Below are 15,108 nucleotides of genomic sequence, written 5' to 3' on the forward strand. Positions count from 1 at the left end.
CTAATAAAGCGATTAAGGCAGACAGACCTTTCTGAACTAATGAAATGTGTTAAGTTTTAATGCACTGCACTGCAGTAAGATTGCTAACGTTAACGCTGATTTACTTACTTCTCCACTCTGGTTGCCTCATCCTTCTCTCCTCACTTATTTTTGTACTGTAAATTTCAGAAGCTGATTTTGGATAGCACCTATGATAAATCATTACAAGACATGAGAAACTGTTAATGCACAAGCGTATTCTGTTAAGTATTCCCAGTCAATAAAACACTAGAAGTTGTCCCACAGCCCCTAACGGAGGGCCTAATCCTACTCCTACGAAACCTAGAGTGTTTCTACTGAGAACCGAATGAGGCTGTGTACAGAGAAAAGAGCCGCCTTACGCTTCACTACTAGATTGCTCTCCTTAGGCACTGGTAGTTTCAGACTACTGACCTCTATCAGAAAAGCATTCGCAATCTGTCTGAATACCACTCTTTAGAGGTAACTGCCCTGTTGCAGTAGTTACCCTGTCAGCTCTGCAGCTGACAATGAGTCACGGTAGGGTCCTAATTGGACAGATGGCTTCTGGCTTACTGTAAAAACATTCAATGCCACCTTTTATCCTGGATGTGTCTACTTTTGACAGTGGCTGTAGCAAGATGAATCTGCTAGAATTAATTCTTTTGTGAACGTGATCAAAACTTACCACCTCTCTTCTTCACTTCCACTTGCTGCAGAATGTGAATCACTCCCTCTCTGACACTGCAAGTTGAACTTATTTTTGCATCTTACAGATACACGTGGGAGTAAATGCTGAAACGAGTCCAACAAGCCATGATTCAGCACGTTGGGCACTCTGTTAATTATCAGTTGAGCTGTCTATGGGACATACTAAGAATCAGACCATGCAAATTTTACTTCCTACATTTTATTTCAGTATCAGTAGTACTTCTCAAGTGAAAGGATCACAACTCCAGGCCTTAACTTATTAAAAGCTCTGCCTGGATCTATAGCAGGTTTCATGTGTATGTAAGCAGACTGTCATGACACCTGTCTCCCGGAGGAAGGAGTAGATCTAATGACCCAAGATCAGTCCCACAGCAGATACAACACACGTTTCTCTCTTTTTCAGCTAAGCATGTCAGCTACTTATAGTTAATAAAGAATTCTAGATCATTAAGGGGCAGCTCAGACCTCCTTAACTAAGTATACTGCCCTACACTCCCAAAAAAAGTAGTAAAAAAATAATCTTTCTCTGCTTGCCATTTTCCCTAACAGTCCCACATCAATTTTAGCACAAGATTTTACTCCCTCCTCAGTTATTAGACGAGTATTTTTCTGAGGAAAAAATAAGATTACTACTGCAACACTGAGTTGACCATTTTGTTTTCTATATATAATGCATATAGCATGCACATGCATTTTAAAAGACGGATTATTCCTTTCTCTTAGATGCCATTCGTAACTTTCTCTTTACCATAAACCCGTTAAAGAACACAGTAGTAACAAACAACTGCTCCACACTTTACCTCACGGTCTAGGCCCTCTTGGTTATCCAGGCTTTTCACCCCACTGAAGCTGAGATCATGCTGGTTGTTTTCATTTTTACTCTTACTCATCTGATGAAAGCTCTTCCACTTTTCATTCTGAGCTGCCTGCATTTCCTTTGCTGCCTTTGAAAAAGCCTGGAAACCATTTCCACCCAAACCTCCTCGTGCCTCACGTGTTACCAGAGGTGGAATATAATCACTTGAGGGTGGACCTATGGCTTTCCATAAAAAAATATTAGCTCCAGAAAAATGGTTATTGCTGTTTTCGTAGATATCATCAGATCTGTTCCAGGGTCTGTCATTAAAAGTTTGCTTAGAAACCTGATACATTCCCATTTCCTGGAGCAGCTTCTTTTGTCTTTCATTGGCAATGAATTTGTCCAGTTTTAACTCTGTTCTGCACAGGGAATCTGCTGCCTGCTGCAACATGCTCTGAATGATCTTTAAGTTAAGGACACATTTACTGATGTGCTGCTCATCTGGGGACGGACCACTCATTCTTCTCCCAGTATCTCCTCTCACCTGTGCCAGCAGGCACAGGTCAGAGACCTCACTTGCTCCTTCCTCCTCTTCTGTAGTATCCTCTGTGACTGAGTCTGAAAAGCTACCTTCCTCAGAAGCTGGCTTTTCCTCACAGTACGCTCCAGGGGACACAAAGAGGTCTCTGAGGGCAGGCTTATCTTTTACCTTTTGCTGCTTTTCTTTATCCTTTAGAGTCTGACCTACTCCAGCTCCTTCTTCCAGGAAGTCTTCTTGAGATTCTGGGTAACTGGCAAAGATTTCATTCATTTCAAAGCTACAGAGGCTGTCATCCACATCACTGACACTGCAGGTTGCCTGGACTTCAGAATCTATGTCACGATTTTTTTCCTGTGCAACTGGCTGTAGATTGCTCGATGCCTCATAGTCTACTAAAGCATTATTCTCCTCAGGAATAAGAGAGTATCTTGGGGCAGGAGAGCTGTCTGCAAAAATTTGATATTAGGTGTTTAGCTACTCCTTCAGATGTCCATCAGACACACTGCTTTTGTACATTTAACAGTCAACACCTTTTAGATATTACATAAGCAGCATTTAACACCTCTGCTGAAAGCAGTGTGCCTGAACTTCAATTATTAACCTGACATACAGTCTTGAGTTTACATTAATAGTTAGGGTGGCAGGTAAAATACAAATCTAATTGCTTTCTGTTTTCAATCTATGTCATCAAATCTGTAAGTGCTCCCATTTCAGTTGTTTACAGTAGATCTTTGTGGACTGAGAAAAATCCTCAGCAAAGGATGCACAACACCTTGATAAAACAAACAAACAAACAAACTTACCAGCCTCTGTTACCTCTTTTTCATGCAGTCCCAGTGTTCTCTTCTGGTAGCTAAAAGTTGACGCCAAGCAGATGTTTATATCTGCGAAAACAGCAGGCCTTTGCACTTTTGACATTTCATCAGTGTGCCCAGTTTGAGACTTAGTCAAGTCCTACAACACAAGAAATACTTTTAAAGGCATCTTTAATTGACCAATCTAGTCTCCACCTTCTATTTTAAGGTGGTTTGTCTCCATGATCCGAGAAGGATACTCACTGTTCAGATTTCACACAAAAAACCTCCCACCTAGATTTAAGGTGAACAACTTGAATCCAAATGAACATAAAACGCTTCCATTTTTAAAACATGAATGGCTACTATCCTGGAAATCACCTTTAAATCATTTTTCAGTATATACTGAATATCCTGAAGGTTCATGGAGCGGTTCTTCTGTTTAGGTTCTAGCCCTGACTTTACTATACCATAATAAGGTATAGGAAGTCTGACATCCGCTTCTAAGTGCTGTCCTGACATTATGAGTTGTTTAATAACTGAGTCTTCAACACCTTTCCAGGGCAGGGTCTCTGCAACGCATAAATACAGATTTTATGTCACAACCTGTATATTAAGGGAGGGGCAGGGGGTACGGAAACGAGAGAGTGATCAAAGGCAAGGAAGCATTTTGTCTGCATGTTCTGTAAGTTGCAACTACTGTCAGAAACCAAACCAGTATTCAACCCAGAATCTAGCCTGGCATCTCCCTATCTCACATCAACAGTGGATGCTTTAAAGGGAGCTGACAGTAATCTCTAGGAGACAGTCACACAGTAACCTACAGTCCGTATCCTTCATTCCCAACCAGCTACCCTGCTAGGTTAAATTTTCAGAGTAATAATTTTTTACCCCATTTCTCTGTCAAAATAGTCCAAGTCAACAAATAATAAAAGTTTACCTGCAAATTTTCATATTCAGGAAAAGGATGAAAGGTGCACAAACTCGTTTTGTATATTGCAAAAAAAAAAAAAATTTAACTGAGTATTTCACTGTCCTTGCACGAAGGAGATTAACAGCAGCAATCCAACACACACAGAATTCTATCTTTGTGTTGCTTACCATTAATCTCATCCCTTAGTTAGGCGATTTCAAGCTTTTCAATTACACTTTACAAGTGTCCCTAACAGTCTTTGCCACTGTCATCAACATTTGTTTTTTGCCTGGTGGGTTCCTCCTCCAGGTTAATTCTGTATGTGCAGTAACAGCAAGGTTTTTATGCAGCCATGTAGGGAAAATAAACAGTCTGCACTGAAAATCTTCATTGGGCTACTCTAGTGACGAAAGAAGCCTAAGCTTATGCACATACCTGTCAAGGCCTCCTGCATCACTGTACAGAAACTGTAAATGTCTGATTTCACTGTGACAGCTTTTTCAAGGATTACTTCAGGTGAGCACCATTTAAACAGCTGGACTGGGACAGGAATACGAGTCAGATCACTGTGTTCTCCACCATCTTTGCTATACAAAAGGAGAAAAAAAAGTTATAAATTGGGATGCATTGCACATTCCTCTAAACAACTGTGTCTTTTGGAATTAAGCACCTGAGTTTGTTGTATCTTCTTCTGGCTTCAATACCTAAAAGATCCAAGCGGACCTGCAAAAAAATATGTTGTATTTTCACACCAACAAATCCTGTATTTTGGCATTGTAGAGCACACAATTTTTCTTGCAGAAGTAAGAACTCCTTTAAAAACTTTACATCAAGCAATAGTCAGAGTTGAAAAGTTCCCCATAGTATTTTTACAACCAATTTTTCAACATTCTGTGCCCACAGCAGACTGCAGACTAAATAGAAAAAGGTGTCTTCTAGACTGTCAATTATTTTGCAACGTCTACATACGTCTAAAAGCTAATTTTTTCCTCACACAAACTGTGATTTATGTGTTTTTTTATTACACAGCAGGCTGCAAGTACCTGTAAATAAAAGAAACAGCGAGGATTTAGTAAAAAATTGAGTTTGCAAGGACATTAGGAAGTATCTTTGCTCATTTCATGACATTTCCATTGTCAAATTTTTGTTTATTATCAATTTTACTCTCTCTCTCTTTACAGTGTAACCGATCTTTTATTCCCTTTCAAATCCAGCTGCACTGCAGGAAAGAGGTTTATACAAGTATATAGTAATTTACCAGATAAAAATGTATTGTGTCCCTTATAAAAGGGACAAAGATGTACTAAAGCTTCTTCTCATCACTGGTGGCACTTAATAACTACTCCCAGATCAATGTAGCGTGTGATCTTTGGACCTTTTAGGCAAGCCTCCATAAGTGCAAATTCAGAACAAGAAGGCGATTAAAGTATTTCCAGCCCAGCAACAGAATTAGTGACTCAAGGAGAAATTTCTTCTCTTCTGTAAAATTACATTCTGTCTCTGACAGTACCTCTAAACTCCAGTGAAGACCTTCTTCTCTGAATAGTTTCAGATACTCCTAACACAGAATCTAAGTCCACCTAAAACTTGCCACATAGCCTGTAGCAAATTTAATATACCTGAGCAGCGATAATTTAGTTCTTCTCTCTTGTAACTCTGCTGCCTAGCTCAGAGGCAGGGGAGTCACCTAGTCATCATGCAGGACACCTGCAAAACCACTTCAGCAGAATTTAGCACTAAATCTGGCTTTGTATTTGTTCCCTCCACAAACAGTGAGGCAATTCTTTACCTCTCTATCATGTATTCCATGTTGCATAGCTTTGCCTCTCCAGAAGAAACGATCTGAATAGCATGGGATGTAATCGAACGATGGATAAACCCCCGGGAGTGTAGAAAACGCAAAGCATCATTAATTTGAAGCAGTACATGCAAAATTGTCTCCATGCGCAGCACTGGAAATTCTGTACGCTGAAAAAAAACAGAAGTTCCCATTTTGTATTGCAGGTCTTTAAAGCCTGAAGTACTGAGAAATCATACACCAGGAGGCAAAGAAAGCAAAAATGAAATGTATTTCATGGTAGTAAAAATCATTTCTTATTTCCTTGTAGTAAAAGTCACAAATTACACTTTCTGAACAACATACACGTTTCTCAGTACCAAACAAACTACTAATACATTAAACAGAAATTAAGGAAAAAGACACTGATGATGCCAAAATTCACCCTGAACTAGAATCAACTCTTAGAATCTCCTGTCTTTATCTGCAACTTATCCATAATTTAGATGTTGTACTTGGACACTTAGAGAAAAAAAAAAAAAAAAAGATTCAATTAACTGTGAAAAAATAAGAGAAAAATATTGAGTGATAATAACAAGATACAAACTGGTTGATTAAAAAAAATGCAACCGATCTCACACCTTCATTGTTATACACAAGCAGCCTGCAGCAAATTGCATGCATATATTAAAGGACAAAAGCTGGTCTCACCACATTTGCGGTGCAATCACATGCAGAAGTTCAATGGAATTTAATAGCAGCCATTTTAAGATCAATAGTAAACAAGAAATCCAATGCAACTGCACCTAAACATCAACTGAAGTATTTGCCAATGGCAAACTTCACCAGCATATACAGAGTATCCAATACTGTGCAATGAAATAGAAACCTTAATACAGACCAGTGATTTTGTATTTTATATGAGTAAAGACTGCAAATATAGTTACTGAACTCCTTTCTCTCAAATAATTACTATTTATTATAGTATTTACAAGTATTCCAATTACCCTTTCATGAAGGATGCTGTACAAAGAGCCAAAGTTTACCCTTTCGTATACTAAACGGATCTTCTCCAAATCACTAGACAGACAAACAGACATCAACTGCAGCAAATGCGGATGACGGAGTTTACTGCAAAGGGAGAGGGGAAAACAGTTATAACAAATCTGAGATTAAAAGACAGAGTACTGGCCCTTTGGGTCTTTTTACAAATACAACATGAATGCTTCTAACTTATTGTTTAAATAGCCAACATTAGAAAAGAACAGTAGATTAGGAAGATTTATTTCTTAAATAATAGGGCTTGCTGTTGCTGCTAGGGCAATCTATAAGCAAGCCATCCAGGAAAATGCAATGAAGCATTCCCACAGACCTATCAGAAGAGAGTATCATCTTCTCCTGTATTATACATAGTGAAGAAAATGGAGTAGGAAGAGAGAGAAGACGACCTGCATTTCTCATTTGGAGAGAAAGCAGAGTCACAGTGCGATTCACCTCAGGAAGACTGTCAGGCCTTCTCCTAGCCTCAGACCCCTGCAGCACCTGTGCCCACTGCACATTCACTTGTTCTTACCTACTGTGCTCCTGCTCTGCAATGAGAAGATCAGCTAAGCGCAGCTTACTGCAGTTCTGATGTGGCTCAAAGCTGAGTTCCTTCACTGTAACTCTGCTGCTTCCCCACATTAAGCTACAAGGAGAAGAGGAGTATCTACAACACGCTTTTTGCAGGTTCATATCCCCACCCCCTTCACCCTCTGGTTACAAGACTACTTCCAAAGACTACTTCCAAAGAATTTTGTGATTCCAAAATGGAATAGTGGATGAATACACACCAGACAAGGAAAGCAACCCAGACTAAGCCCTGTACAGTTTGCTACTGAACAGCAACAGGTACACATGAAGAGGGGGTAAGATCCCTTTGATCTCACTCACTTTGTCATGATCATGCACGGTCCAACATGGTAAGAAAACGTCGGTTCATCATCTGCCTGAACCACTTCTCTTTCCCCAATAATAGGGAGAGATGCCAGGTACCCTAGATGCCTGCTGCCTGCAAGATAGAACTGAAACAGCACCCATACATAAACCGAAAGGAATGTGCAACAGTTCCCAAGACCTGCATTGTATCTGCCACAAACTCACTAAAAACTTTAACCCAATCACTGCAACGTGAACATTAGCCAAAGCATCACAATAAATCCTTAAGGTTATCTATACGAAAAGCTTAACTTTCTAGTGGAGTTGAATAAGGAACACACAAACAGTCACAGGAAATACTTTACTGTTGTGGTTTTTTGTTTGTTTGTTTGTTTTTCCAAACCAGCTTCCTCTGGTAAGGCCTAATGACAATGACTAAAGGTCTGAACATTTGGGGTCCCCACAGCTTTTTTCCACCATTTCAGTAGAAAGAAGAATATGCTAAGAATCAAAAATAATGAAGGCAAGGTAATTACTGCAAAGATCATCTGACCAAAAATCATGAAATCTATACTAATATCATTAGAAAACCATTATCCATAGCATCTTACCTTCCCAAAACCAAAGCTGTAAATGTTCCTGCCTGCATTAGCTCCACCTTTCAGAAATCTACCCAAAGGATTGTCAACATTTCTAAATATCAAAAACATAATAGGAGTAACTAATATGCCAAGGCAGAAGGAAAGTGCAGAAATAACACAACAGCCATGTATATTTCATGTCATAATTGTAATGCATATGCTGAAATTTCAAATTATTGTGCAAGTAAGTAATTGAAGCTTATAAAATACACCATTATGATGTTTCAAGCATGGTGGCCAAATACATATATATATGCACACAGGCACCATGCATCACCTTTGCTTCACAGGTGTGGATTTTTCCTAGCAAATATCTGACATAAAAGCTCATGAAATCATTGTAAACACACCACTGAAAGATTTAGTGACCTTGGAAAGTCAAGAAACAAACTACTTCATGTTACAGCCATTTTAACACTGCTAAATATAGTATTTCTTATCATTGATTTCAAGAGTAAATATTAAGAGACATCTGCAGCTACCAATTTCTATTTGGAACTCCCATAACAAAAATAAAAAGAATGATCACTCCTAATATGCTTTGGTTTCAAATCCAATAGCATCAAAAAGGAACAAAACCATGTTAAGTTCTTTAGATAATATGGAGGTAAGAGTCCAGGAGGGTCAATACATCAGCACATGAGAATATTTTCTTACCCTTGAACGAGACCACCAAACCTAGATGGACTACAAACCAGTGCTTTTGAGGAGCAAACCTTCCTGAGTTGATCACAGGGAAAATTCTGAATGGCAGCCTGCATGTGGAATGTACAGCGCTGTATAAATTCCAGCATCTGGGTGGAGAAGGAGAGGAAGAGAAAAGTGACCTCAGAACTGTTACTCCATTTTGAATTAGTAAATCCTGGCCAACAAAAAATACCCCATTATTTGAAATACTGCAAATAAGTAGGCACTTCAGGAAATTTATATGCAAAAGGTTTTGAAGAAAATTACATGAAAATGTTACAAAAAAATCTCAAACACTGGGTGACTAATTAGACATATCCATTTAAATGCACACATACCTGAGCACTGCTTTCTTTTTCAGCTGACATAGCCCAGCACTGTGGATTTTTTCCATCTTTATCGTGTACTCTCAGATCACCTCCTTCATCCAGTAACTTGCTAAGAATCCACTGATTTCCTGAGAATGCACCTGCATGGACCGGGGTGCTTCCATCATAACAGCGACTGAGGAACATGAAATCAAGATTTCAGCCAACCACTACCAAATTCAACCGCTGAGACTCTGAGAAAGTAAGCAGCGTAAATATAAAGCTTCCATATACCCAAACAGCAACAGATACAATGGAAAAAGCAAAATTAAGCACCTACTTGCATTTCAGGAGCTTTGGCTCAAAAGTGCTGTTAAGCACTTCTTCACAAGATACAGCGAATATTGTGTATTACACTGACCAAACCCACCACAAGATTAAATACCAGTTCCAGTTTAAAATTATAAACTTATTTTCATACTTAACTGATTAGGGTCAGAGCCATAATCCAACAGCACATCCACTATTTTACCAAGACCTAACAACGCAGCAGTGAAGAGAGACGTCTGGCCCATAGAATTCACAGCATCAACAAAGGTGCCTACAAGAAAACAAAAGATTATATAGGTGGGTGTTTTAATTTTTCTCCGCATATGAAAAAAAAAGCAGCGGGTTATTTATACTGAAATGGACGGCTGCATTCCCTCTGAGATCCTGAGAAAATGTAATGTGGTATTAACTGAACGATAATGAAAAATTAGTAGTCATTGCTTGTAACTCTATATGCTATGCCCCTGCTTCTGCACAGTGCTTTCATATATACAAAGGGAAAAAAAAACTATAAATGCAGATGAGTGTGGGTAACACCAGGGCACTCAACTATAAAATGAAGTCCCCTATAGGGTTAATAAGAAGGGTATTGTGGCACCTTGATGGGTTTGACCCAACAAATCCATTTACAATCAGAGTGCAGAGCAGCAGCCTGGCTTTTAGGAAAAACGGATCTGTAACACCCCGAGGCGTCACGCTACCGCTTCCACAACCAAAAATCTGTTTTTTACAAGCAAAATAGGACACAAACCACTCAGCCTGTGCTCTCTCCCTCCCAAGCCCCAGAAAGGAGTCGGGAACGGTCATCGATGGCGGGAGGCTCCTGCACTGCAGCAGCGCCGCCCGCCCGCCTCGCGCTCAGGAGACAGCACGCAGCTCCTCCTCGTGGCTTGTGACGCCGGACACTTTCGATCACACTCCTCTAGTTACCAACTACAGAAATGATCCCTGAAAGTATAGTCCTGGCCTGAAACTGTCGCCCCAGCGGGTCCCACGGCCGCCGACCGGCCCCTAGCTCACGGCAACCCCCCGGTCCCCATGCTAATCCCCTGTTTCCCCCGTTTCCCCGCGCCCCGCCGCGCCCCCGCCGCCGAGCGCGCCCCCGCTGCGGCCCCGCGCCCCCCGGGAGCGCCCCGCGAGTGGGTTCCATGGCCACGCCCCCTCATTTGCAAGTATCGCGCTGCCCGGCCAATCAGGCGCACCGCTCTAAGGTCCCGCCCCCGCGCTGCAGCCGTGTCCCAGCGCAGCGCACAGAGCAGGGCTCGCAGCAGCACCCCCAGCCCCTGGGGGGCCCTGCTCGAAGGGTCGCGGTGCTGCGGACGGAGCCCGAGGCACGCGGTCTCCCGGTGCCTCCTGCTGCTTCTCCCAGCCCCCTGCCGAGCTGTCCCTGTCCCCCAGGACCGCTCCCAACGCACACCACGCCATCTCCCCTCACACAACTCCAGGACACCATCACGTAGCCCCCGCACTGGGGTGCCAACAGACTTCTGAAGTGGTTCTTTCCACCACCCCCAGACCCTCGGGACACCGACACCCAAAGCAGAGCGGCCGCCCCCTCCCCACGCTGGGGCCCGGCCCCTGCTGTCCCTGCTACCGATGGGCACCGAGAGGCTGTGGGACACCAGGCACTGCCCTGGCAAAAAGCAGCTCAAGGACAGCGAGGTCCAGTGAGACACGAAAAGAGATCAGCAGCAATCGTTCCTTCGAACCGCTCATATTAGGTCTGTTTTTTACAAATGAAATAGGACACAAACCACTCAGCCTGTGCTCTCTCCCTCCCAAACCCCACAAAGGAGTCGGGAACGGTCATCGATGGCGGGAGGCTCCTGCACTGCAGCAGCGCCGCCCGCCCGCCTCGCGCTCAGGAGACAGCACGCAGCTCCTCCTCGTGGCTTGTGACGCCGGACACTTTCGATCACACTCCTCTAGTTACCAACTACAGAAATGATCCCTGAAAGTATAGTCCTGACCGAAAACTTTCTCCCCAACGGGTCCCACGGCCGCCGACCGGTCCCTAGCTCACGGCAACCCCCGGTTCCTGCATGGCCCTGCAGCCTTCCCCCTCTCCCCGTTCCCCGCCTCGCCCCCGCCGCCGGGCGCGCCCCCGCTGCGGCCCCGCGCCCCCCGGGAGCGCCCCGCGAGCGGGTTTAACGGGACACGCCCCCTCATTTGCAAGTATCGCGCTGCCCGGCCAATCAGGCGCACCGCTCTCAGGGCCCCGCCCCCGCGCTGCAGCCCCGGAGCGGAGTCGGGGCCGGTGGTCCCCGGGCAGCGCCGAGCCGCCGGCAGGGGCAGGGCAGCAGCAGGAGCCCCGCGCTGTGCGTTGTCACCCGGAGGGGACAGCCGGGTGTCAGGGCAACACGGAGCGGCTTCTCCTGGCCCCACACTGCCTCCGGATCCTGCCTCACGCCGTGTCCCGGCGCAGCGCGCAGAGCAGGGCACCAAGCAGCACCCCATAGCCCCCGGGAAGCCCTGCTCCAGGGGTCACGGTGCTGCGGACGGAGCCCGAGGCACGCGGCCTCCCGGTGCCTCCCGCAGCCCGGCACGCTTCTTCTCCCCAGCCCACTACCGAGCTGTCCCAGTCCCCCAGGACCGCTCCCAGCACCCTCCATGCCGTCTTCCCTCCTACAACAGCCGGCTCCAGAACACCACCACGTAGCCCCCGCACTGGGGTGCCAACAGAGTTCCGAAGCAGTTCTTTCCACCACCCCTAGATCCTCGGGACACCGACACCCAAAGCAGCGTGGCCGCACCCTCCCCACTCTTAGTCCGGCCGCTGCTGTCCCTGCTACCGATGGGCACCGAGTGGCCGGGGGGGCACCAGGAGCTGCGCTGGCAAGAAGCAGCTCAGGGCCGATGTGTGCCAGGGGAATATGAACACATGAGCAGATGAAGTATTTCCATGAAACCGCTCATATTAAGTCTGTTTTTTTACAAGCAAAATAGGACACAAACCACTCAGCCTGTGCTCTCTCCCTCCCAAACCCCACAAAGGAGTCGGGAACGGTCATCGATAGCGGGAGGCTCCTGCACTGCAGCAGCGCCGCCCGCCCGCCTCGCGCTCAGGAGACAGCACGCAGCTCCTCCTCGTGGCTTGTGACGCCGGACACTTTCGATCACACTCCTCTAGTTACCAACTACAGAAATGATCCCTGAAAGTATAGTCCTGACCCGAAATTGTCGCCCCAACGCGTCCCACGGCCGCGGACCGCACCCAAGCTCACGGCAACCCCCGGTTCCCGCACGGCCCCGCAGCCTTCCCCCTCTCCCCGTTCCCCGCCTCGCCCCCGCCGCCGGGCGCGCCCCCGTTGCGGCCCCGCGCCCCCCGGGAGCGCCCCGCGAGCGGGTTTAACGGGACACGCCCCCTCATTTGCATGTAGCGCGCTGCCCGGCCAATCAAGTTCGCCGCTCTCAGGGAGGGAGGAGGGTGGACACCGCTCCCGCTCCTCCACGCAGCGGGGCCGGGGGCGCCCCCTGGAGGCAGCGCAGCGACTGCGCGGGCACGGGGGCGCCGCGGAGTGAGCGCAGCAGCGGCGTTAGCAGCGGTGGCACCGGGAACAGCGGCCGCGTGGGGCCGTAACGGGGCCGCTCCGTGACCGTGCTGAGCGAGGAGCTCCGGTGCCCGTGAGCGACACCGCGGCCACACGGCGCGGCCTCCCGGGGGTGGCGTGCAGGGAGCAGGCGGAGCGAGTCGGCTCTGCCGGCCCCGAGTGCCTGTGGCCACCCAGGGACAGGGATAAGGGGACCTCGCTGCATCCCCGCAGCCTGCTCCAGCCCGGGCAACACTGGGGTGGAGACCCCTGAACGACCCCTGCGCAGACATGGAGCTACCGCAGGCACGGAGCTTTTGGCAGCACCGCAGTCTCTGTGCTAGGGGTTAAGAATTTGCTCTGCTTTTGACACCGTTAAAATAAGGACACAAACCACTCAGCCTGTGCTCTCTCCCTCCCAAACCCCACAAAGGAGTCGGGAACGGTCATCGATGGCGGGAGGCTCCTGCACTGCAGCAGCGCCGCCCGCCCGCCTCGCGCTCAGGAGACAGCACGCAGCTCCTCCTCGTGGCTTGTGACGCCGGACACTTTCGATCACACTCCTCTAGTTACCAACTACAGAAATGATCCCTGAAAGTATAGTCCTGACCCTACAACTCCGCCTCGTCGGGTCCCACGGCCGCCAACCGGCCCCTAGCTCACGGCAACCCCCCGGTCCCCACCCTAGTCCCCTGTTTCCCCCGTTTCCCCGCGCCCCGCCGCGCCCCCGCCGCCGAGCGCGCCCCCGCTGCGGCCCCGCGTTCCCCGGGAGCGCCCCGCGAGTGGGTTCCATGGCCACGCCCCCTCCTTTGCATGTAGCGCGCTGCCCGGCCAATCACACGCGCCCGCCGCCGGCCCCGCCCCGCAGCGCTCCAGGAGTGCCCGCAGGGCTGCAGCGGAGTCGCACCCCCAGGAGCTGCGCCTGCTGCTCACATCCCTAAAAACGGTTTGAAAAAGATGATATTTGATCCCAGAATAATACCCGTACAATCATATTTCTTGCCTCCAGGGACAGAGACCACGCCTCGAGCTCCCTGTTTTGTCCCTGCTGCCTCCTTCTTGCTTTTTGTCCCAGTGCTTCTGTGCTATCAGAGTTCTGCTCTTTGAATCTCCAAGTTGAAAACAAAGCTGCTTGTAATAATGGGGTAGAACTGCATAAATACTACATTTCATTTGCAGTGCTCTTTTCTCCCTGTCATTAAAAATGTGGGTGCTAAAAACGCCAGCATTTAAGCTGTACTTTAAGACCTTTGCAAGCAGAACTAAAATTTAAACCCTATGTACATATTCCTAAAGCAGACTTCCAGAACGTTAGTTTTACAGTATTCAATTACTTCCTTACGATTTTGGTACTGTAACCTTGCAACTAAAACCTTAAGTCTTTCCAGATTACTTCTCTTCATACTTTTTTTTACTTATTGGTGCCGTTTACCAGAAAAGACCCAATATGCTACCTTTTGTAAACACCGTTCAATGACAAAACTGAATTAACAGACGTTATGCTGATTCTACCCGTTTACCACAAACACAAGCATACAGGAGTAAGTAAACCTTTCCTGCAATGACTTCTCTAAACTGAAGCTTTACCTTTTTTCAGAAGCTTCTTCACCTTGACGCAGTTCCCCTGTCTGACACACTCATGCATCTGAGCCTCGGGGGAGTCCCCTCTTGTCGTCCCCAGCTGCACAGGGCAGGGAATTGGAAGCGGGAGCGCGTGCGCCATCCTCTTCCCTCAACACAAATTGGCAGATAGCTGCAAATCACCACAGCAGGACTTATTCCTCGCTTCCGACACACCAGCAAGTGACTCTGAGCAGTGGCCGCTCCTTCCTCGGGGACCCTGAGGAGAGAACGAAGGCGCTGAGCCCGGCGGCTCGCTGAGGAGAGCCTGCCCCAGGCCTTAACACCCCGATGAGGGCAGAGGGGCACAAGGAGGGGCGCCGAGAGCTGACAGCGGGTAAATATGAGCACACCTCTCACACCTGCGGGGCACAGAGGCCTCTCTGACGGGCTGAAGGGAAGACAGAGCCCACACACCCCCCAAGGACCCTCAGCGCCCCCTCAGCACCAACCGCCCTCAACCGCCCCCTAACGGCCGCGGTCACGTGCCGGCTCTCCTCGCGCCTCAGCGGGCGGCGCATGCGCAGTGCTCCACCCCCCTCT

The 15,108-nt window shown here is 47.2% G+C and overlaps 1 protein-coding gene across 19 annotated transcripts in view; it reads right to left on the minus strand.

Annotated features, from left to right (window-relative positions):
* Positions 1-15,043, minus strand: part of TEX14 (testis expressed 14, intercellular bridge forming factor) — a 30,280-nt gene extending 15,237 nt beyond the window's left edge. For 8 of the 19 annotated variants that reach the window (XR_014684884.1, XR_014684885.1, XR_014684886.1 and 5 more), the window contains exons 1-16: positions 14,919-15,043; positions 14,533-14,785; positions 9,572-9,686; positions 9,116-9,281; positions 8,748-8,884; positions 8,061-8,142; positions 7,465-7,595; positions 7,106-7,240; positions 6,540-6,663; positions 5,545-5,723; positions 4,191-4,342; positions 3,224-3,414; positions 2,852-3,002; positions 1,509-2,494; positions 686-858; positions 109-188 (exon numbers count right to left, since the gene is read on the minus strand). Coding sequence is in view for 12 of the 19 variants with exons in the window: in XM_084493410.1 (XP_084349536.1) it covers positions 109-188; positions 686-858; positions 1,509-2,494; positions 2,852-3,002; positions 3,224-3,414; positions 4,191-4,342; positions 5,545-5,723; positions 6,540-6,663; positions 7,106-7,240; positions 7,465-7,595; positions 8,061-8,142; positions 8,748-8,884; positions 9,116-9,281; positions 9,572-9,686; positions 14,533-14,668 (2,938 nt within the window). In the remaining 7 variants the exon portion in view is untranslated. Of the gene's footprint in view, positions 1-108; positions 189-685; positions 859-1,508; positions 2,495-2,851; positions 3,003-3,223; positions 3,415-4,190; positions 4,343-5,544; positions 5,724-6,539; positions 6,664-7,105; positions 7,241-7,464; positions 7,596-8,060; positions 8,143-8,747; positions 8,885-9,115; positions 9,282-9,566; positions 9,687-11,385; positions 11,459-14,532; positions 14,786-14,918 lie in introns of those variants that run through there. The other 11 variants (XM_084493419.1, XM_084493416.1, XM_084493417.1 and 8 more) reach the window with 11 other exon arrangements.
* Between the last annotated feature and the right edge of the window lie 65 nt (positions 15,044-15,108).

This window comes from Aythya ferina (genome assembly GCF_964211825.1).
Source record: "Aythya ferina genome assembly, chromosome: 19".
NCBI lineage: Eukaryota > Metazoa > Chordata > Aves > Anseriformes > Anatidae > Aythya > Aythya ferina.